At 37.7% G+C, this 23747-nt stretch overlaps 7 protein-coding genes across 7 annotated transcripts; 3 read left to right on the plus strand and 4 right to left on the minus strand.

Moving 5' to 3' along the window:
• Window positions 1-421: 421 nt before the first annotated feature.
• On the plus strand, window positions 422-4376 carry GCK72_017414 (uncharacterized protein; the record flags this gene model as incomplete). Its single annotated transcript, XM_003102284.2, has 9 exons — window positions 422-535; window positions 967-1064; window positions 1115-1233; window positions 1280-1492; window positions 1544-1801; window positions 3509-3592; window positions 3643-3847; window positions 3894-3990; window positions 4146-4376. The coding sequence occupies 9 exons, from the start codon at window positions 422-424 to the stop codon at window positions 4374-4376; spliced, it is 1419 nt and encodes a 472-aa protein (XP_003102332.2).
• Window positions 4377-4471: 95 nt separating this feature from the next.
• GCK72_017415 (uncharacterized protein) lies at window positions 4472-5660 on the minus strand (the record flags this gene model as incomplete). Its single annotated transcript, XM_053732075.1, has 6 exons — window positions 4472-4824; window positions 4873-5148; window positions 5195-5243; window positions 5295-5492; window positions 5536-5577; window positions 5622-5660. The coding sequence occupies 6 exons, from the start codon at window positions 5658-5660 to the stop codon at window positions 4472-4474; spliced, it is 957 nt and encodes a 318-aa protein (XP_053580988.1).
• A 2198-nt stretch (window positions 5661-7858) lies between these two features.
• GCK72_017416 (uncharacterized protein) lies at window positions 7859-8318 on the minus strand (the record flags this gene model as incomplete). Its single annotated transcript, XM_003102364.2, has 3 exons — window positions 7859-7963; window positions 8007-8202; window positions 8257-8318. 3 exons carry the CDS (start codon window positions 8316-8318, stop codon window positions 7859-7861), a joined length of 363 nt encoding a protein of 120 aa, XP_003102412.2.
• Window positions 8319-11591: 3273 nt separating this feature from the next.
• On the plus strand, window positions 11592-13491 carry GCK72_017417 (uncharacterized protein; the record flags this gene model as incomplete). Its single annotated transcript, XM_053732076.1, has 7 exons — window positions 11592-11691; window positions 12459-12622; window positions 12669-12761; window positions 12810-12941; window positions 12993-13176; window positions 13223-13326; window positions 13387-13491. The coding sequence occupies 7 exons, from the start codon at window positions 11592-11594 to the stop codon at window positions 13489-13491; spliced, it is 882 nt and encodes a 293-aa protein (XP_053580989.1).
• A 61-nt stretch (window positions 13492-13552) lies between these two features.
• Window positions 13553-16625, minus strand: GCK72_017418 (uncharacterized protein; the record flags this gene model as incomplete). The annotated part of the gene is made up of 9 exons (XM_053732077.1): window positions 13553-13676; window positions 13730-13871; window positions 13922-14006; window positions 14056-14149; window positions 14538-14654; window positions 14700-14905; window positions 15719-15812; window positions 15856-15956; window positions 16464-16625. 9 exons carry the CDS (start codon window positions 16623-16625, stop codon window positions 13553-13555), a joined length of 1125 nt encoding a protein of 374 aa, XP_053580990.1.
• A 4320-nt stretch (window positions 16626-20945) lies between these two features.
• On the minus strand, window positions 20946-22319 carry GCK72_017419 (uncharacterized protein; the record flags this gene model as incomplete). The annotated part of the gene is made up of 4 exons (XM_053732078.1): window positions 20946-21005; window positions 21052-21269; window positions 21762-22020; window positions 22296-22319. 4 exons carry the CDS (start codon window positions 22317-22319, stop codon window positions 20946-20948), a joined length of 561 nt encoding a protein of 186 aa, XP_053580991.1.
• Window positions 22320-22388: 69 nt separating this feature from the next.
• GCK72_017420 (uncharacterized protein) lies at window positions 22389-23744 on the plus strand (the record flags this gene model as incomplete). Its single annotated transcript, XM_053732079.1, has 2 exons — window positions 22389-23415; window positions 23461-23744. 2 exons carry the CDS (start codon window positions 22389-22391, stop codon window positions 23742-23744), a joined length of 1311 nt encoding a protein of 436 aa, XP_053580992.1.
• Between the last annotated feature and the right edge of the window lie 3 nt (window positions 23745-23747).

Below are 23747 nucleotides of genomic sequence, written 5' to 3' on the forward strand. Positions count from 1 at the left end.
TACGCAATAAACTAAGTATTGTTATTACTTGAGTGTTATGATGAGAAGCGATCTTCGATCCATATGATTAATGAAATGATATCATCACTCAATCATCTTATCATCTCCTTCTTCTTCTTCTTCTTAGTTTTTCTGTTCTAACCCATATAACTTTTTTTCTGTTTCTCACTTACCAAGTTCGGCGAGAACAAGAAGAGAAAAAGAGAGAAAAAGAGAGAGATCGATTCCAATTTGTGTATCCTATTTTACAATTTCTTTTCCATCTTCTCGCCTGTTTTTGTTTCGATTACCTTCAATGTTTCTATTTATTTTAGAATGAAAATATCAATTTGAAAACCTGTTGCTTTTTTGTTTTCTTTTTCATGTCTATTCTCCCTACAAGTCTCTTCTTCTTACTTACCATAATATTTCAGGTCATCAGATGTGGCCTATAATTTTATTGGGCATTGCTGGAGTTGTGTCAGCTGGAAGTCCAGGAACAAATGGAGATATCAATCAACCACAGTTACAAAAAGAATTATTGGAGGAGGCAAAAGTGAGAACTTTTTGAAAATTTGAAAATGCTGTTTTGTTAAGAAGGGTACAAAAATTTAGAAATTTCTGGATAAAAAAATTTTGTAAAGTTTGGTAATTTTCAGTTGAAATCGTCTAACTTTGAGAATGTGTCATGGTAATACTGATTGTCCCATCAAGTAGATTTTTAATGAATTATAAAGATCAAACCTGGAACTTCGTTTTTGTAGTTGACAACTTTTTTGTACGGACATTCCCTAGAGAGTTATAGTCATTTTAAGACGACATTTCCAAAATTGCACTATTTTACACTGAAATTGGCCGATTACCGGTCTAAATTTAGATAGTTACCGCTGTGATATAATCCTTCAAAACATTTCCATAAACTTTTATCAGAAAAAGTAGGTCAAAAACCAAATCTACTTCCTGGTCACAGCATAACGATTTATTCAGGTTTACCTCTTCAAATTCGGATACATGATCCCTGACGCTCATCAACCGGTCAAATCAGTTCAGGAACCAACTCAACAACAGATTCATGATGCTCTAATGTATATTCCTTGTCTATTTTTAAAATTCAAAATAATTTTAAAGTTTTCAGCCGCTTCCAGTCCGCATTCTTATACTACTCATCGGGTACTGTTGACGTTCCAACTCAAGCAAAAATGAATGAATGGAGATGTGCAAATAATGATATGGATAGAGGATCTCCCATTGCTCGTGAGTACTTTTTGCTATTTTCAGTGTAAAAATTGTATTATTTTAGCGGCTTCAAAGAAAGAGTTGTGGACCAAGAAATCATTGACCTACAAGATAGTGAACACTCCGAAGACACTATCACAAGCTCAGATCAAGTCAGCAGCTCACGAGGCATTCGAGCAATGGACCAAAGCCAGTGGATTCAAGTTTGTGGAGACGACAGCTCAGAACCCAGATGTCACTATTACATTCTATGACGTACCACAGAGCAATTTGAGAAGTGAGACACAATTTTATTTTAAGTTTTTTTCCTAACCCGAGTCCGTTTCAGTCGCCGGCAGTGCGTCCAAACCGCTCAACAGTCATATCATCTTGGACAAGAACCAAGAATGGGCATACAAGTCACAGGCACCAATGGGAATCTCTTTATACCACACACTTCTTCATGAGATTGGACATATTCTCGGATTACCACACACTTTCTATCGAGGATCCATCATGCACCCAATTTTCAAGCCAGTCCTTCTTCCATTCGGTACATTGGACACTGTTCCAAACGTTGATCGTCTCGCAATTCGTAGAATGTATGGTGAGTAATTCGCAAAGTTCGAATTTAATTGAGTGACCACTTGATGATTCAATGTTCCGTTACAAGTCAGAAAAGAAGAGAAAAAGTGAAGTTATGGTTCAGTGATCAGAAAGATTATATGGAAAACCAGCTGAGGGAAGGAGGTTGTCGCGCCTCCGACGCACTATTTGTAATTTTGCTAATTGAAAAATCTACAAAGTGTACCGTAAAACCTCTAATAGAGACGCACCCGCTAACAAGAGTTTGAAGCATCCTATCTCGGTTCTCTTTGAAAATATAAAAATTGTTTCAACTGAAGAAATATTCTATGAATATTAAGCTATATTTTGTCAGTTTACAGTTTTTGATATTTCCTTTGGGAGCCGAGATATACCGCTGGGAACACGCACCTCTAAACGAAGAGTTTTCTTCTGAACCATTTTTTATTTTTACATTTTCGGTCCAATTATTAGCAAAACACGCTTCTTACAACCATAGATTAGGTATAAATTTTTGTCCATCTTTACTTAGTTTCACAAATCACAAAACTTGATTTAATTACTCAATTTTGATTCCAAGTCTATATTGGATTCTAGCCTTGACTCTAGCCATTAAGTGGAATATAGCCACACATTTTTCTATTTATAAAACTCTTCCGAATTAAAAAAAACCTCGTTCTCTTCTCATTCATCTCAACGAAACCAAAAGTCATTCGTGGTTTTTTTGTGTCCATCTCGTGAAGAACAGCTGCATTCTCCTAGTCAGCTCTCCTGCTCTCCTTCTCTCGCTTCTCCATTTCTCATAAATTTTCCTTTTCGTTTCACCCATTTCATTTGTGCCAGTGGCTCAAGATGAACTTGATTTCATCTCTGTTTCTTCTTCTTTCTATTTATGTTCTCTGTATTGAAAGTGGACCGCCTGGTATTGAGATAAATGATAATGATGTTGAAGAGAACACTAATAATAATCAAGAAGGAGAAGCAACTACAGGAGAAGGTTTGTAAAATATGATCGTGTTGGATTTTGTTCGGAATGCAGTGTTCTTTGTGCTAGGTTAGTATTCTGATTGATCTTGGTTGTCTTCGGATCGTGATGGGCAAAAATCCAAGTACCGCTCAAAATGTTATCAACTTTGGCTGTTTTCAGTAGAAAATTACCAATTTGAAAGGTATTTCGGTGTCATCTGATTGCCCGACAAACTCAATTTTTGTATGGGTTGAACAGAGCAAAAATAGCACATCATTTATGTAGTTGACCAATTTTTTGTAGCGACACTATCTTGAAAGTTACAGGTTGTCAAAGTGAAAAGCTCCGAAATTTCGTTAGAATGCACGGAAATTAATCGGTTTCAGGGATAGATTACTTTGACGGCCTGTAACTTTCAAGGTACAGTCCCTACAAAAAAATGGTCAACTGCAAAAATTATGTGATATTGTTGCTATTTTCAGCCCATACAAAACAAAATTCTTCGGACAATCAGGTGACACCGAAAGACACTGTCAAAGTTGGCCATTTTCCACTGAAAAAATCAAAACTATAGATACTTTTGAACGTTACTGTAGCATCAGGATTCCCATCTTCACAGTCATTTTTCTCATAGTTAGGAATTCCAGGCATTCACTCTTCAGGTAATAACTTCAAAACTTGACCGGAAACATGTGACATGCTCTCGCTGGCACACTTGTCAGATCATATATCTTTCCTCGTTCATCTCTTCTTTTTTTTCAGGACTCTCGTCCATCGATCACTCGGTTCCATCATCCGACGTTGCTCAATCAAAGTGTCCAAAGCATATTGACTCGGTTGTAGCCAGTGAGTATTTTTAGATTGATTCCCAATTAGATTTCTTGTTTTTTTTCCAGTCAACGACCAGGAATGGTTGTTATTCCGTGACAACAAGGTGTACAAGTTGAACAACAGAAAATTCGTCGACTCCGGTCGCCCGATCCAACAAGTGTTCCCACGTGGACCTCAATTCGTGAATGCCACCGTCTCGTCGGGTCCGTTGACTCTGTTGTTCGTGGAGAGAACTATTTATGGATACGAGTATGATGGAGTGCAGTTCACGTTAGTTTGAATTTCATCTGGAACTCTATAAGATATATAATTTCAGAGAAGCTCAAAACTATCCAAAGGAGCTTCATGATCGTGTACTTTTCTATCCACAAGGTGCATTCCCACTTAACAATGGAAGTGTCATTTTGTTGTCTGTAAGTTATTTTCTGCCATACTTGTCGAGACCCGGCCTCGCAAAGCCCCGAATGCCCGGGCCGTTTTTGTTGATTTTTCAGCATTTTTTCTAAATCTGAATGATAGTCGAAAATTTGACTTTCTACTTCAGTTTTCAAATCTTTAAAAATTTCAGGGAAATGTGTTCGCTACATACAACGTGAATCAAAACGCCCCATCGTTCCTCAACGACAAAAACCGCTACTTCCCAAATCTCCCTGAAGACGTGAGAAGTGGAATCGAGAAGACTCAAGGGTTCACCGATTCCTACTATATGTTCGATGAGGCAACTGTCTCGGACTACGACATGAATTCAAAGCAGGTGCTCCAGTTGCAGAACATTCCAGACTTCTTGAAGTGCGCCTAATTTGTATAAATTTTGAATAAAATGTATGACCTGTGTGACCTACTAATAATCTTTTATTAATGTGAAAATATCATCGGAATAAACATTTTTATGTATCATAATGTACTTGGATGATAGCATTCGATTGATGGTGCACGGTTCAGAGTTCTTCTTATTATTTGTATCCGATGCTCGTGTCTTCTAGATCTTCCTGATTCTCCAGTGGCAAAGATTGATGGTTCACGACTTGAAACTACTGGAGAAGCAGAAACTACTGGCTCATGTAATTGTTGATTCCGTAATTCTTCTTCTACATCCAATTCTCCTTCATCATCCGAAGCGATATCACTGATTGTGTTCAACTCATTTTCAGCGGGAAACATCAATTCTTCAGCTGCATTTTCGAATACAAAATTTGATTCTGGTAATCTTTGTGATTTTTGTTTTCCACCGATTTTCTTCTCGGCAGCTACAAAAAATATATAGGTATAACAAGAAATAACCAAAAACAGCTTACCAAACACAGGCCCAAGTAGCTCTGAATTGTGTCGACGATAGAAGAGAAAAACAAAAAGAAGTAAGCAAGTGAACAAAATTTGAATAAGAAATAGAATCCTATCACGGATAAGGGACGGGTCGGTGAAGTTGATAAGGAGATTCGAAATGTAGAAAATCCGAAAAAAGTGGTCAAATAGTAGTTTGAATACCATTGTCACGTAGATCAAAGTTTTGCCGATTGCATTGTAGATGCCACATTTTATAAGAGCTGAGCACTTGTCATAGTAGAGAATGACTGGAACAGATAAACATTTTTCTATAGAATTTGGAATCAAACTCACTTGAAATCACATGAAGTGCAATAACCACTGTTATATCACACATTACATTCTGAAAGATCTCTCATTCTTTTCCGCAATTCTTGGCTATCTCAGAACATACCTCAATCACAATAAGTAACCCTATGGCAAGTATAATCAAAATGAGATTAAGCACCGAAAATTGTATTATTACTTTCAGTGGGAGAGCGAAGTCTGCGTAAAAGATTGAATAAATCATAAAGTTAGACATGATGACGTAGAATATCTCGATTGCTGTCAGAATTTGTAGATTGATTCGTTCAGAGAACAAAGAGAAGCGCTGGAAATTAATTGGTTATTTTTTTTTAAACTTTGTAATTCACCTCAACACCCTCGAACATAAGGTAGTCTATAACAAATTTGATCTGAAAATAATTAGTATTTTTTGAAACAATCATCAGTCCCTCACCGTTAGAAAAATAATCACTATCGCTGGCCTAGCATACATTTTTCTGTGTATAATAACAATAATAATTCTGGTAATAAGCAAAACAATTGTGAAAATAGGACACCAATTTGAGTAGAGAGCATCATTCCAAGGGATTGATGAGGCGGCTGATGTGGTTGCAAGCATTTTTCTGGAACAACAAAAACGTATGGTCACTTGAGGACAAAAAAACTGAGAATTGAAATAAAAGATGGATGGGGATAGGTTACCTGCACTTTCAGAATTCCTTCAGGAACCAACTTTTCGGGTTAAAAATATTCATCTAGGACTGTAATGAAAGAATCCAGTAAAATTGAAACTTTAATATTTTCATTTAAAACATGTATATTTCTAAACTTATGCTATCAGACCATTCGATTCAGTTCAGATAAAACTTTTCCAAATAGGTTTGATGATCATTCAAAACCTAACAAAATAACATTTAAGGAGCACGTATTAGCTCAGCACAGTTTTTACAACTGCGCTCCGCCGAAATGCCCTTGAATTTTTTTTTCTCTGAGTCTCTCAGCTTTGCACACAATTTTCTTCGGTTTCGGTAGAGCGCGGTTGTAAGAAGCGTGTCATGCTATTAACTGAGTGTTTTTACAACCGGACAATTCAATTTATAAGAGGTCATTGGTCTGCCTGACTTTTCAAATTTATTGAACGAGTATTATATGAAAAGGAAAGGCACATATTTATTTTCGAAAGGAGTCTATCGGAATAAAAATTTCAACAAAAAAACATCACTTTTCCGGTACTTGGCCTAACTAGAATCAGCTGTCACATTTCACTATCCCCCGGAATATTCTCAGAAATTAACAAAGAAAATAAAAACAAAACCGGGAAAATAAAAAGAGATTCTATTCCTGGCTCCAAGACAATTGCTTTTCTTTTCTATATTTGAAATATATGATGTGAACATTTGATTTTTTGTTGTAATTAGCAGAAGGAAACAAACAAAAGGGAACAAGAAAAAGACAAAAAAGTAAATTATGAAGCTTGTGTTTTTTATCAAGCAACAGATTTGAGATAACAAAGCAAGGGGGTCCTAATGAGATTCTGATAAAAGACACAAAAAGAATATCAATGAACACAAAATCTGGTCACTAGACAGTCTGGAGAGATCCTAGACAGGAAATTGGAATATAGTAAATGTAAACTGCGGGGGCACAGTGAGTAGGAAATGTCTACAGGATACAATACAATTCATACGAATTAGTTCAAGAAATAATAAATGACGTGATCTGCTCTCAAAACTTTCATCTGAAGTTGTCTCAAGGTGCTAACTGATTTTTTTCTCTTAGCTCTAGAAGAGACTCGAGAAGAAAGGAAAGAGTTGGAGAGTAACTGGTGATTATTGCTCGACATACACAACACCAGACCCTAGATTTGGTTGTTAGATATGTTCAGCTGTCGCCTGTTTTTTGAATTAGGAGAAAAGGAGAACGATGGAGGTGAAGTAGGTTAGGGTCAGAAGAAGGAAGGAAAATGTCTGGAATTGAATTGATCGAGTTTGTCGGCGAGAGTTCAATAGTTGAGTATAAGTATAGGAATCAAAGAAAAATTGAGTGGAAACTGGCAATTAGAGTGTAGATTTTTTCGCTTAATTTGAGCGTACCAAGAATAAAGTGGTTCAGAAGGAGAGATTCATTTTATACCTGGCTTTTGGAATGCATGGGGAATTCGTAAGTTTTTTGTTTGCTCTTCGCTTGCTATAAGCAGTTTTTATCTCATCTTTTTCAAATTTTACCAAAACAAGCGACCTGCTCAAGTCAAGATGAGGTTATAATAAAATTGGCCTCCCTCAAACTTTCAAACAACAACCGTGTGCTTGAAAAATTCAGAAGTAATCCGATGAACCTTTAATATCTTAACTGAAATTTTGTAGGAAAGCTGATCAAACTGATGCACCGTCGATTCAATTTTGAGTAATTTTGTTAAATCTCGAGTTTTTGAACTTTTTCTGTCTTGATTTTATTCAATTGAAGTTGACCTTGCATTTTAAATTAGATCAACTCAACCACCTCACAGTTCAACTAAATATTTAACTGTGTCCAATAAATCCAGAAGTATTCTACACTTCATTCTCAACCAAGCATGCCACGATATAAAACTGATACAATCTTGACTAGATTCATTATTCTTAAACAACCCGAAAAAAGTAATAAAATGAAGCAAACGAGATAACAATAATTATCACGAGAATATACTACTTTCTATAACTCCTTTTTCAGCTTCTCCGCCTCCATTTCCTTCTGTTTTCTTCTTTGAATCCGTCGGGAGTTGATGAACTTTGGATGATTTCGGACATGTTCTATCATCTGAAAAGAGGGAAATGGGTACATTTAGTTAAAATCGGTTTACCATCTTTACTTGCTCCCGGAACTCAATCGGATCCACATGGTAATTGGCGAATTTCAGATGCTTCTCCCCGCTCTGTGGATGGTCCCCTTCATCATCAGAACGAATCAAGTGAATCTTTGACTCTGGCCAAGTGTAATACTTGACACCTCTTAATCTTGCCAAATCCGAATAACATCCAGCGTCACCGCAGTTGTATCTGAAATTTGGAACATTGAAATGTTCCCAATTTGTTTTTGTTTAGGGAGCATACATCTCAAAAATTGCAGCCCAATCCGGCAAGAACATTAAATGAGTTAAACCAGCGCCATGCATTCCAATGAAGATGTCAGTTTGGGATGTGGTGTTCAGTTGTCTCAGGAATGGGATCCTTCTGGAGAGATTTCAAGATTAGTTCAAAGCTCTGTATACACAGTGACCAGGGATGTGCGGAACGGAAATCGGAAAATTTTGCCGAAACTTCTGATATTTTTCGGAACTGTTTTCCGGCGGAAAATTTTCAAATTTTTTCATTTCGGAACTTTCGGAAATTTCCGATTTTCGAGATATTTTTGAGGAAAAAATTTGGTTCCGAAATTTCCGATGATAAAAAAAATTTTGCGGAGTCGAAAGAAATGGCTCCACAACCATTGTGAACGGTGTCAGAACGTCACATCTGTGTCAAAATTTACAGAATTTTTAGTTTTTACTGCATCTTTCTAGAATTTGACAATAAGAAACTTGAAAAACCGAGTTTCCGAAAAGAATAATTCGGAATATTTCTCAGTTCCGAAATTTCTGAAATTTTTAGTTCCGCACATCCCTGATAGTGACTCTCATGAACTAACAACTCTCCTTGACCATCAAAACATCCACTAATCTTTAAACTTACTCATTATAATCAACAACTCGAACGGTGACATTTGGCAAGTGTCCAAGTGATTTGAGAAGCTGAAACAAGACAACTGATATATATCTTTTCTCGTGATAAGAGTGCCACCTTGTATCAGGTTACGCTCCCAATAAAAAGTAGTATTACTACTGCTTTTCTCTCAATCTCTCAAGAGACGTTATGATTATTCGAGAGGCCATTCAATGGGCCACCCGCTTCTTTTACACTTGTTCTCCTCTTCTTGTCACTCGATCATCGCCGGGAGAGAATATTTATCAGAAAGCTGCTCTTGAATTGTGTTGCTTAGTCTTTCACTAACTATAAATGATATAAATGCTAATTTTTGATATTAAGTGATTTTGATTTTTCTGTTGTAACATATAATTTTAAATCTTTGAATGTCAATATCATATGTGGGCGCTAAATTTGTTTTGGGTATTTAGGAAAGTCACGTTATTTTTCAGGAAAGATGTAATCATGCAGATATAGACAAAAACCAGAAAGATGAAAATGTGAATGAACATGTTAGGGACTTTTGGACGGTAATGAATAATATAATATGAGCAAAACTTTAAAACAAAAATGATATAACTTATTAACTACTTATTGTTTTATCTTTGCTAAATTCGATACATTGGAATTTATGATCAAGTCACTCTTGTAAGTCTTGCAAAATCATGAACCTTTTTGGTAATAACTCGGCTACTTTCCGCTACAGTTGCGCAGCACTAACGCAGCAGTTATTCGTAGAGTTTACTCCTGCTGCGTCAGAGGCGCACAAGTGTTGCATGAATGCTGCACAGTTGTTGCATCAGTGCTGCCGGTGTGCTGCATGCGTTCATTGCTTCTCGTTTCTAATCAGTATAGTTAATTTGTGAACAGAATAACATAAATAACTATTAATATTTATTTTAAGAATATTAAATTTAAAAAAATTAAAGCAAAAACAAAAAACTTAGAAACGTCATTGAAATTCCATTGTGACCGACAGTCGATGAAGTTTCCAAGTTCCTACTATCTGTAGACGTCCGGTGCCCCAAGCTCATCGACTCTAGAACTGAAAAAGAATGTTTCAATGAAATTCGGTTGGAAACAACTCACATTTTTAGATCATCTCTTGCTGAAAACGCTTCAAAAGTCCAAGTTTTTTATCGAATAGGCGAATTATGTTGATCAGCTGCTCTCTCTGACTCGTTTCTGCCATCCAGAGACATTCTTCTTCTGAAAAATAATATTTTCATAAAATAGAGTAAAAATAAGTAGGAAAAATGATAAAACTTGTTAAACAGACAATAAATATCATTGGAAAAAAAATGAAAAATGCAGCCAAAGTCCAATTTGCATTGGAGCGAATATACAGTTGCTGCACGACTGTTGTGAGATTGTTGCACAACTGGTGCATGCCCCAAAAACAAGGGAACCATCAGTCGCAGTGACGTGAAAGCTGTGTAACTGTTGCATATGTTCTGATTTTTCCTAATTGCTGTGGAACTGTTGCAATCTTGTCGCGTAACTGTTGCAAAAGCTATGAATGCTGCGTAACTGTTGCGGGAAGTAGCCGAGTAATTCCTTACGGTCTTGCTTAATTTAATTTAGTCAATTTTTTTCCAATTTTTGGGATATTGAATTATAGTTATCTTCTTTACATTAAAACTAGCTGGAGCCTAGCTATCACATGATTTTTCTATGTAATTTTTCATTGCTGATTCAAAAGAAAAAAGATATTTAAAGATACGACAAAAGTTGAATACTGAATTAGCTGTTTTCAAAAGATTTGCGATAATAGATCCGTTCGGCACACTAAGACTGAATTAAAAATAGCTAATTTGGTATTTCCATTACCTACATTTTGGTATCAAAACAACAATATTTATATAGGACAGTAATCATAGGACAGAGTCTTGAATTTTCTTTTTCCACTAGTTCATTTTCGCTATTTTGGGATTCTTAGTTAGTACTTCACTAATTTGTCTGGAATTGCTCCGTTAAACAGTGCTACTAAAAAACCGTCAAGTTCGTTTTGCCTACTCTAACCTCTTTTATTGAACTAGTTCTTCTTTTCCAATCAAATTCATTATCTCTAAAACTCTCTTCTTTCTAACTCTCTCATTGATCGATTACTTATATATCAGATGCAGCTCCGTCGAGCAATTTTTCATCGTCCTCCTGATCTCACATCAATTTCTCCCCCTTCCCTCTCTCTCTCCCATCCATCCCACTACAAGAAACCCACAAGAAAAGACCCCAAGAGCAGTTGGAAACCGATGCGATTCATTTTCTAAATGATGCACTGCAATGCACTGCTTTTCAATTTTACAACAACATAAGCAAAGAGGCCATGAGAATGTGAGATACGTTTTTGAGTCGTCTATCTCATCTCTCTCGAGTCAAAACTTCCCCTCAATCTTTTCAAAAAATCAGAACTCCTCTTTTCTAATTCAATAATGGCGGCACCTGTGCCATTTCGAATCGATCAAACAAAGGTATGCAACTCTTTTTCAAGCTCATGGCCTCAGCTCACAAAGCCCATTAAATGAGGGGAGTGATCATAAATTCGACGATTTGATGACATGTGTCGTCTTCTTTCACTATCATTTCACTTTTATCCGTTCTTCTATCTTTTTTCTCCTTCTTTTTCTTTTTGATAGTGAGCATTTGAAAACTAAGAAGAGTCCAAAAACAAACTCGTTATCTGATTTGTTTTATTATTGCAGCCAATGCCTAACTTTCCGCCCACTGTCTACTATCGGGATACCTATGGATTCGATGATCGACCCAGTGAATCGGATAATGATAGTATTACTACGAAATCAACAGGTATGATTTTCAGACATACGCTTTTTTCAGCATGATTATGAAAATTAGAGAGTAAGACTGCTGATTAGTGTATATTTTGAGAATAAGCTGAACAAAATAACTAAACATTTTGAAAGTTTATAAAAAAAGAAGTGTCATTTTCTAGGGTAAGAAAATCTTGTTCATTCTTATTGTCCGTACATAGGCGCGTTCCTTACAAGGGCAGTCTTTGGAGAAGCGGCTTTCAAACCATCCATGAATTTGTTTATAGGTACTTTTGGCTACGGGGAACCCATTTCTGCTATTAAAACCTGCTAAATTTCCCTGTGAGCCGAGTTATAAGCTGTCAAACTTTTCACATGGTTATGCTTTTTCACATGGATTTCAAAATCGGCCGCACATACGCCTCCGCGGAGTTCCGTTTGTGTTCCCCAACAGTTCACTGTGCTCGTACGCTGGAAAAATGAGAACATTTTTGCGTATATTATTTTTCGATTTGGAATTCCATGTGAAAAAAACTTGACCATATGAAAAATTTGAGAGCTTATAACTCGGCTCACAGAGACATTTAGCAGGTTTTGACTGCAGAAATGGGCTCCACGTTGTCGAAAGTACCTATGACCAAATTCATAGATCGATTGAAAACGTCGTCTCCAAAGAATTCCCTTGTTAATGTAGAAACAACAAATCTGCCATACAGCGATAATTAAAAAATGTTTAATTCAACTTTTTATGTAAAAGTTGATCAGATTGCTGAATTTCTAATTCTTAATCATCCAAATTAATAGATAGTGTTCTTCCAGTAACAGTCCGTACAACATACAACATAAATCCCGGTGGTGGTGGAGGAATGGCTGTCAACCCAACATATCAACAGATTCATAATCGAAATATGAATAATGGAGATTCTTCGAAAATGATGAATTATTCACATGTCTCTAACTCATTTCATGTAAGTTTTCCAGCTTTTGTGACACGTTTCATTGATTGATTTTCAGGTTGAACAACTTGTCACATCAAAAATCTTGACACCCAACCCCAGAACAATTCTGATATGTGTTCTGATTGCAGCAGCCAGTGCTATTCAATTAGTGAGTCAGAAAGTTAGTTACAAATTTCTACAAATCATCTAATTTCAGATGATATTCGCAATGATTGCCGTATTCTACGATGGTCCGTTCCCATGGCCTCTTCTATTATGTTTTCTGATGTTATGTAACTGTTTGGTGATATTTATTTTTATCAGATGCCAACCGACTAGGGCTTGGCTGGTGAGTATTTAACATTTGGCTATGATAAATCTAGTAATTTTCTTTTTTCAGTATGCCAGTCTGATCGCGGCTGCTTTATCGTTCCTTGAGTGCACTGGTTTATTCTTCTGGACTGCGCTACTCATCAGCGACGAGGAAAAATATCTCGAAAGTGTTGGTGCAAATGATAATCGTATTGTTACGAGTACTCGCATAGCGATGTATATGTGTCAGATGTTGTTTGGGCCGATTCATTGTATGTGTAATATTAAGAATATTGAGTGAATTTTCTAAATTTCCAGTGATAGTCTGTGGTCTCATAATCTGGAAACTACAAGCTCAACTTTCACCTTCTGATGACGTGGTGAATGGATATTTCTTGAGTGAGCCCGAACTCGGACATCAGGTAGTTTTTTACTTTAAAACTTTACTTGGTAGAAAATCCAAAAATCTAAGAAAATTTCAGAAAATCCTGGTACCCATTGAACTTCGTCAGATCAGAGATCAAAGTGACGATGAGACCGAGAACGCGTCCATTGGTGTTCAGACGGGCGGATCAAGAAATAATTAAGAGAAAAGTAATCTGATCTAACTACAAGTCTTTCATAATTTCACTTGATGAGTTGATGTAACTATAAACATTTTTTCATTTCACCAACCTCTTTGATGTTGAGAATCCGCCGGTATGCAGTAGATCTCGATAAGATAACAATTCTCACTTTCTCCAATTCAGCCTTTTGCGGTTTGACTCCGAGTCTTAAAGGAAATTCAAAATCCATTAGAGCGCATTTGCAGCTTATCAGGCAAACCTGTGCAAAATAAACTGCGAAAATGTTTTGAATAATGTAGATCCTGAGCATCCGTTAACTACCGGACTGTTATAGAACAGACCATTCCACTGGCGAGCTAGCAATGGCATCATCACATTTTTAAAGCATACTCGTTTTTGATCTGAATCGAGCTTTTTGTAAGAAATTTGGAGTTTAAAAAATATAGCTCACCTAAAGTTTTCAGTTCAATAGGTTCATGTTTAGAAAACGCTTTCCACGTTATCCCATAATAGTGGTCGTTGTAGCCTCCTGGATGCTGAAAATCTTTAAAAAATAGAAAACTGAACAGAAGACAGTAGCCTTACAGTCTCCCATAGAATAATGTCCACATCTTGGTCGAATGTTTGATTTAAATGGAGGGAAGCATAAAGATTGATGAAGTCACAGAAGTGGTGATATCTAAAAAAAGAACCCTTGAAGCTTACCAGGGAAGGTCACGGAGTCAGTATGGAATTGTGGGACATGATCTATATCATTAGAAAGCTGAGAAAACGCTGATTCTAAATATATAATCAGTTTTTGCCCTCGTGGCCTGGTATTCGAGAAAAACGAGCTCGAAGTTTGCTAGTCATTACCTTGCTGATGTGTAAAAAACATCGGCAGCGTGGTGTAGGTGGTAGCCATAGAGTGCAAACTTTGAGCTCGTTTTTCTCGAATGCCAGACCTCAAAGACGAAAACTGAATATATATTTGAAATCAGCGATTTCACAGCTTTCCAACGATATACGTCACATGCCATATATACACTTGGTGACTTTCCCGTTAGTTGTTTTTAATAGTGACTTACAAATTGACAGCTGCATCTAGTTTCATGACAATAGTAGGCCTTTCGAATATCACATCACAATGATCGCTATTAATTTTGAAATCATCTTTCGACCGGAAATGTTGCAACTCATCAGCCCTACAAAATGTTTTCAAAAATTCTGAAATCATACAGAAGTCATACCAACTCATCAAGTATCCCTTCACTTTTGTGTTATCATTCAGTAAATGTTCATCAAAATTCTCACAGTTTCCACCAACTTGACCGGCTTGGATCACATCTTGTCGGTATCTCGAAGAAGTTTTGATTTTGAGATTGGAGAAGTCGAAGTAAATATTTCTTCCGATGCAATGTGTGAGATGGTCGGAGCAGGAAAGGCTGGAGGAGGACTGAAATAAACACCAGAAATTATATTCTACAGTAATAGAACTGACATCATTTCAAAACTTTCCTCCTTCAACTAAAAATTTATTTTTGGATTTTATTGTAATCCCGGATTGCATTTTGATCAGCAGCGAGGTGCTCTATAATCTTTAGAACATTTTTCAAAATGACGATATTCTATTCCAAACGATCGTAGTTCTCAAAACGGATAATGTCGTAGTTAGGTCAACAGGATAATTCGGTTCATATGAATAGGGGAAACTGGATTTTTGTTTTCACCGGATTGTGTTATTGCAATAAAGTTTGAAACTATATCTCACTGTCTGGCGTGAATGACGAATTTTTCATACTAGTATAGGTAAACAAAGAGATCATCATAGTAATCCTAGCCCACTATAAAATGTCTCCCAGTTTCACCAATAACATTGAAAACTCTTCAATTCAACCATCTGAAAAATGCTTTACACCAAAGTCTTCATTTTCTTTATTCTTTTTGGACTAGTACTTGCCATGCCAAATAATCAGGCTAAGCCAGAAGCAGCAGCTCCTCAAGTAGCACCACCAGCTGTGCCTGGAACCGGAACTCAAACTGGAGCCAATGCTAATTCTAACAATCAACCGAAACCAAATGGTAATCAGGGAACACCTTCTAAACCAGGACGGAAGTAATTTGGGAATCAATAATAATGAACAACATTCATTCATTTCTTTATTTATGTATGCATATCAGATTTTTTTTGTTTTTTAATAAATATATTATCCGGGAATCGAAGTACACTTTTTTTTGGGAAAAGTTGAAAAGTTAAGAAAATACTCACCTCCTTATCACTTGAAGAGCAAATGCTATGTTTCACCAACCGAGATTCCAGGTATCCGAAATCTCCATGCTCGAAAAACTTGTCTTTCACCTTTCTGAAAAATTTAGTTAAAGATTATAAAACTTGGTGGTTCTTACGGATTCAAATTCTCGTCACAACTTGTGAATTTGCTTCTTGAACTCAACGAATTTTCTTTCTGGCAGTCTTCTTCAAAGCCGAAACATTTCGTCGTGTTCAACTGAAATGGATGAAAAGAATTTGTTATTAGCATCTAACTAGGGAAGTCTTTGGAGACGCCGCTTTCAAACAATCTATAAATTTGGTAATAGGTACTTTCGACTACGAGGAGTCCATTTTTGAAGTCAAAACCTGTTTAATGTCTCTGTGAGCCGAGTTATGAGCTCTCAAACTTTTCATATGGTTCAGCTTTTTCACAGGGATTTCCATATCGGCGAATACTACACTCAAAGATATTCTCATTTTTGCAATGTACGAGCACAGGTAAGCCGCTGGGGGAACACAAATGGAACCGCGGGGTGGCGTATATGCGCCGACTTGGAATTACATTTGAAAAAGCTTAACCATATGAAAAGTTTGAAAGCTCATAACTCGGCTCGCAGAGACATTTAGCAAGTTTTGACTTCAAAAATGGACTCCTCGTAGTCGAAAGTACCTATTACCAAATTTATAGTTCGTTTGAAAGCCGCGTCTCCAAAGACTTAACTTGTAAAATTCAAAACCTTACGTCAATTTTACATCCCGGGTCATTGATACATTTGTCTCGGAGGTGGGTGTTAGAAGAGACATGGTATTCCAATAACTGTCGAGGGAGGTTTATGTCTTTGATCCACGTGGATTGAGATTGAATAATTAGTAGAGAAAGTATGGTAAAGGAACCACCAAACATTGCAGAAACTAAGGAAAACTGCAGAGACACTATAGCAACATGTGTTCTTCAATTATTAATGACTCGACAAGAAATTGGCTCAAAAAGGGAAGAAAGAAAAGGAAGAATCAGAGAGAATAGATACAATAGGAGACAGACGTGTCGGAGGTAAGACCAAACGGAAAGATAATAAAGGTTTATGAGTGGAAGGCAACGGAGGGGGGAAACCGTTCTCAAGGTGATTGGTGGTCGAATACATCGAGAACGGCACATTTCCTCTCTTTTCTACACTATTCGATTAGATGTCTTGTTGACCTTGAATTTATTTTTTGGAAATGTAACTTTTTTGGAAAATACAAAGAAAGTTTGGTGTACGTTTGAATTTACAGCTGAACAAATAGTCATAAGTTTTTATTGCTTCGTTGTAATAATTTTCTCTGGAACAAGTGTGAATAGAAGTCTAGTGTCTACTTGTCTACCCAGTGATGATGAGGAATATTTAGTTTCAGCTAAAATAGGCATAGCTTGTTGAATACGGACACTGTCTGGAATTATCAGAGCCTAACCTAGGTAGCATGGTGTTGATAGGAATCAAAATACTCCATTTTTTGAGGCTTCAACTCAAGTTTTCCAGACTTCACGGTCTTCCCCACTGCGAAAAAGAACTGCAAAAAACGTGAAGCCGATTTTTTCACATTTTATCGGCACCCAACTCCCGCTCCGCCCGACTACTTATCAAGAATCGTACTAGAACCTCCCCCAAAATACCTCCTCTTTACGTCAATAATCAACTGATATCCTCCAACGCAGCTAAATCATCCATATTCTCGTCTGTATTTTTAGCAACTACAACTGTTCCCCTTCCAGCTCGCTTATCCCAGTATCGAACAGTTCTAGTAATAATATCTCAACTTCTGAGCTTTTTCTTCCCTGGATCATCGAGAACACGCTTCGTAAAGTCCCTCCCCGTTGCGGTTTCACAACTCATCATGCCAACTTCTATATCATTCGTAACTGCGCTACCACCCTTGCTATCCCGTTGTCAATAATCTACTCTGACTCTTTTCTCAAGTCACACGTCCCTGCCTCTTGGAAACACGCTATCATCACCCCAATTCCCAAAAAAGGATCCTTGACCTCTCCTGAAAACTACCGCCCGATATCGCTCACAGACCCTTTTTCTCGTGTCTGTGAGCGTATCTTGTGCAATTATATTAAGATTAATCTTTTCCGCAATATAAGCAGATTTCAACACGGGTTTCTGTCTAAACGATCTTGCTCTAGCTCACTTGTCCACTCTATCTCTGAATACAGATTATTACTCTCCAGTCACAAATCTCTTGACGTCGTCTATTTCGACTTCCGCAAGGCATTCGATCAAGTGGACCACCAATTTCTTATTTTGAAACTTGTCAGCTTCGGAATCTCTAGTAATATCATTTCCTGGCTTACTGATTTTCTGTCTGATCGAACATTCTCTGTCAAGATTGATGACTTCGTTGGCACTCCCTCTGCTTCTATCCCCTCCGGTGTCCCCCAGGGCTCCGTCTCTGGCCCTCTCCTGTTTTTAGTCTTTATTAATGATCTCCTTCTCAAACTTGCTGACATTTCATCGCTACGTATCGCAGCTTTCGCTGACGATATTAAGCTGTACTCTCATGATCCTCTAGCACTTCAAATGGGAATAGACTTGGTAGAGTCTTGGGCTTCTGATAACTCCTTACCTCTGGCCCACTCTAAGACTGCCCTTCTTCGTCTCGGACCTCGAAACTCTTCTCACCCGTACACTATTGGAGGTTCCCTCATTGATTCCGTTGATTCTGTTAGGGATTTAGGTTTATTAATAGAACCTAATCTCAAGTTCACTAGACACATTAATCGGGCTGTTGCTCTCGCCTTACTCCGTTCGAAACAACTACTGAAATCTTTCAAATCCAACTCTCCCCAATTTTATATCTTCCTATTCAAAACTTACGTACTCCCTCTAGTTGAATACTGCTCCGTCGTTTATTCGCCTCCCCCATCATCTAAACTAGCGCACAAGCTTGAAACTCCTCTCAGATTCTTTTCGCGGAAAATTCTCCAACGCTGTAACACACCTTATTGTTCCTACTCGGATCGCCTCTCCCAACTTGACCTCTTTTCTATGCGCCACCGTAGGCTCAAAGCGCAACTACTTCTCTTATACAATTTCATAATCGGCGCCTCATATTTTCCTTGCCTTGAGACCCATGTCAGGTTAAGCTCCTCCTCCCGTCGCCCTATGTCTCTTATCTGTGTAAATCCTAATTGCTCTAATTTTTTCTCAACGGTAGTACCTATTTGGAATGCCTTAACTATTAATGTTCCTCATTTCCTTTGCCCTTCAGAATTCAAGTCTCTTCTTGTAAATAATATTGTACGATTCTGATAACTGATTATTTTATATTCCCTCCCCTCCTTACCCAACACCTACTTTTATAATTATTCTTTTTCCCGGTTTCCCTTTCTCAGGTTTAGTCTCGTGAGGGGCTCTACCTGACCTCCAGTGATTCTTACTGTATATTCAAATGTTTAAATAAATACAAATACAAATACAAACTCAATTCTTTTATTTCTTGCACTGAAAATTCAGTATTTTTTTTAGGTTTTCAGACGTCGAAATATTAGGTTGGTAAATAATTTTCTGAAATTTTTCTATAAAACTTTGATTTTATTTTTTCAAATCCAGAAAGATTTCTAAAATTCAAAATACTGTTAATCAGCATTGATAGTCTTCTGACAAGATTTTGGTAGCTTACTGATTCTCTCTGCGTAGACCATCTATTCGAGATCACTGGAAAAGGAAACTTGCTTCTTTTTGATATCCCCTTTTTATTTGGATTCTTCCCCATTAAAATGTCGTTGAAGTCAGGCAAAATGTTTGTGATTAAAGAGAAGAAGGTTGGATTAATACAATGAATAAAAAATAATTGTCCAGGCAGATAACAACAGTTTGTTGTGAGCTACTTTCGCAACACATGAACAATCGTTGTCATACTGAAAACTTCGTTTTATTATATCTCCCCGTCTTGGAGTCACAAGATTTTAAATTTATTGAAATAAGAAACGTGAACATCTGATGTTACTTCCCTGTCCTTGCTCAGGAGTTCCCTCCACTCCACCCAGAGTACTGAGTCCCAGATTCAAAAAACCACTTTTTCAGGTTTGAGAACATCCAGAGCGCCCAAATCTTAGTCCACACATTCTACTTTCCTCACATCGTTAGAGTAACAACTTGACTACTTATTTCTAAGAAATAAATAGCTCGACCATACGTGTGTTGGGTGTAAAAGTACTAATAGCCAACTTAGGTTCAAGTGATGTGCCATCTCATGTTGTTTCAAAACGTGTGGTATGTAAAGATGAATTTTCTCATTCCGATAATTTGTTTCCATCCATGAACTACAGTTACATAAGTCACCCTTAAAGAAGTTGACAACCTACGTGTGGTTTGACACAGATCCGCTTCTACGATTCCCTGCTATAACTCCAAATCTGGCTCTGACTGCTGATAGAGAAGAAATTTTTCAGTCAGATCCAAGTTTCTTGTTTCAAATATTTTGAATCAAAATGTATTTGCGTTAAAACAAGGAGACCTTTGTCAACATACATCAGCAAGTTTTTTTTGAATGACATAATTTTTAGACCAGAAACGAATGAAAACAAAAAAAGGTTCCAAAAACGCAAAAAGTTGCATGTAAATCAAAGCTCCGTTCTCGGCGGGGAAAAAACGAGAAGTAAAACTTTGAAACTGTAACAAGTACTTGAGTAGGCCTACCAAACACAAAAACAATCACATCACAAAACAACTCCTATGTCGAGAAATGAAAACGACAACCGGCAAGCTCGAAAATTGCAGAAAATTATGAACCAACCTAATAGATAGTATGATTTTTGGTTAATTCAGCCAATATTTGTTTCCAAAAAAATATAACAGATTCAGAGCGTCCACGACTACTTTTTCTGCAATTTTTGTTCGAAAATGTTTTTGCCTAAAAAGATATACTCAATTTTTCGTAAATCGGTTTTTCTGTATCAAAAAAAGTCAATTTCTTACCAAAATAAATAAAAACTTTAATCATATTTAAAAAAATAGTCGAAAAATCGACTTAAAATTATAAATTTCAAACTTTTGTACTGAAACGGCCCGTTGCAAGACTGATTTTTTCGTATTGGATGTTTTTCTGTAATTGTTCCATACAGTTTCTTCATTTTTGTTGTGCCTCCCAAGCCATTTATATATTTTCAGTCATAAACGAAATCTTGCAAAAATACTTTATTCAATACACATTTGTCCATCAAAATACATCCAACTCCGAACTAATTTCCAGAAGCGTTGACAAGTTCTGGTGCACGGTAAGCCAACTCAGTCATACTTCCCTGAAAATATTACAACATCTAACAGAAGGAAAAGGTTTCAACTTACATTGTACAACTTGGCTTTAATTCCACTTCTCTCCAAAGCAGTGAAAATAACAGATGCTTGAATTCCAGTGTTACACGCCACGTATACTTGATTTCCAGCAGTCAATCCGAGTTTAGCGATCTTAACATCAACCTCCTGCTGGCTAAGGAATCCATTTGGTCCGATGACCTCAGCCATTGGGAAGTTGATGGCTCCGGTGACGTGAGATCCAGTGGCTTCTGAAAATGAATTATTTTGAGACGGCCTACAGAAGAACTACTACTGTACTGTGCAAAAAGCTACGAACTTTGACCGTTTTCAGTTGAAATTGTCCAACTTGGAGAATGTGTCATGGTAATTCTAATAGTCAAACCCAGTAGGCTTTTGATGGATCCTACAGATCAAAACTAGAGCTTCATTTTTGTAGTTGACAACTTATTTGTCCGAACACTCCCTAGAGAGTTATGGTCATTTTAAGACGACAGCTCAAAAATTGCACTGAAACTGGTCAATTTGAGGAAGAAATTACTTTGTCGACGCATAACTTGCTAGGGAGTGTTCGTACAAAGAAGATGTCAACTACAAAAATGGAGTTCTGCTCTTGGATTGTTCGATCCCATTAAAAGTTATTTTGTGGAACAGTTAGTTTTACTGTGACACACTCTCAAAGTTGGGCATTTTCAACTGAAAACGATCAAAGTTCGTATCTCTTTGCACAGTATTGTACTTACTAGTTCCAGGATAAGTTGAAGAAAGTGGGTCTTGTCCAGTGAATTGAGCTGGAACTCTGGCATCCAAGTAGTCGACTTTCTTCTCCGCGAAATGATTGAACGGGATTTCCTCAAAGTTTGCCAAGATTTCAGGGTTCAGGGCTCTGATATCAACATTTCCAAGAGCTGGGATCACAACTTTATTGTCTGTGGAACCTCCAGCAGCCTTCCATGCATCGAGACCTCCATCGAGAAGATTGACATTTGTGAATCCGTAGACCTGAAAATAATAAAAAATTGAAAATAAAAATCAAAATGTTTTCCACAGATTTTTCCAGAATAATGACATCAAAATTACATGTTTTTGTGTTGTTTCCGGAAAAGCCTGATCAGTGACAAACACGTATGGTTTCTAAAAATAATGAATCACTCTACTTCCATAAATCCACAATTGTTTCATTCTCTCCTCACTCCCTCCACTCTCTCACAAAGTTCACAAACACTTTTTACTCTGTTCACTCGGTGACTAATACTTCTCAACTAAGATTTGCAAACATTACTGAAAAAGATCATCATCATGGGAAATTGCTATAAAAGGTTCATCGTTTCCATGAAAAAGTATCAATTTCTTTTATTATTCTTCTAATAATGGTTTCTACAAAACTGTGTCTTTTATTCCTAGTTGCTGGAGTAGCTATCGCTGCGCCAGGCAACAAATGGAGGTCTTCCACTACCACTGCTCGTCCAACTTCTCGTCCAACCAGAAACGGGCAAAATGAATTCAGTGGAAGCAACTCCAATAATCAGATGCCATCCGGAGCCAACTCTAATCCCAGAGAAAACTCTAGAGGTAAGAGAGAAGTGGAATCAATGGGCACTGGCGAACAGTCTGGTCCAAACAGACAAACCGGATTCGGTGAATCTATGACCAATACGCAAGAACCAATGGGACCAGGATCCAGTGGCCACATCAGCAGAAATGGTGAATCAAACGAGAACTCTCACTCCAACGAAAACTCAAACGAGCAACTTTCTTTTGGTGGTCAGACGAGCCAGAATGAGTTCGGTGGATCCAATTCCCACACCCACGGAGACACCAGAAACAAGAGAGCCGTCGGATCAACTAGCTTCGGAGGACAATCTGGACAAGGTAGTCAGAGTGGATCCGGCTTTGCCGGCCAGAGCGGTTTCGGAGGATCCAGTTCAAATGGACAAAGTGGATTTGGAGGATCTAGTTCAAACGGGCAAAGTGGATCAAACGGATTTGGTTCTTCCAGCGGAAATTCCAACACTGGATCAGGATTTGGAGGTCAGAGTGGCTTTGGTGGATCCAGCTCCAGCTCCAACGGACAAAATGGACAAAGTGGATTTGGTGGATCCAGCTCAGGATTTGGTGGTCAAACCAGCCAAAACGGAGTGAGCGGATCTAACTCGAACATCCGTGGAAACACCAGAAACACGAGATCAACTGGATCGTCGACCTTCGGAGGACAATCTGGTAGTCAGACTGGATTCGGATCGAGCGGAAACACTAACACAGGATTCGGTGGATCCAGCCAAACCAGCTCAAATGGCCAAAGTGGATTTGGTGGATTCGGCGGTAGCAGCGGTAACTCCAACATGGGATCAGGATTTGGAGGATCCAGTTCCAATGGACAAAGTGGACAAGGACTCGGTAAGTCTAGCCAAAAAAAAACATATGGTCAATGTGGATTTGCAGGTTTCGGTGGGTCCAGCTCAATCGGAACAGGATTTGGAGGGCAAAACGGACAGAGTGGATTTGGCGGATTTGGTTCTAACGGAAACTCTAATACGGGATCTGGATTTGGAGGACAGAGTGGATTTGGCACCAGTGGACAAATGGGATCAGGATTCGGAGGACAGAGCAGCCAGACACGTCAAAGAACATCTGGACAATCAGGATTCTTTGGACAAGGACAAGGAACCTCATCCTCATCGAACAGCCAGCAAGGATTCGGGCAGAACGGATTCAGTGGAAGATAAATT

The sequence above is a fragment of the Caenorhabditis remanei genome, chromosome V, assembly GCF_010183535.1.
Source record: "Caenorhabditis remanei strain PX506 chromosome V, whole genome shotgun sequence".
NCBI classification, from domain to species: Eukaryota; Metazoa; Nematoda; class Chromadorea; order Rhabditida; family Rhabditidae; genus Caenorhabditis; species Caenorhabditis remanei.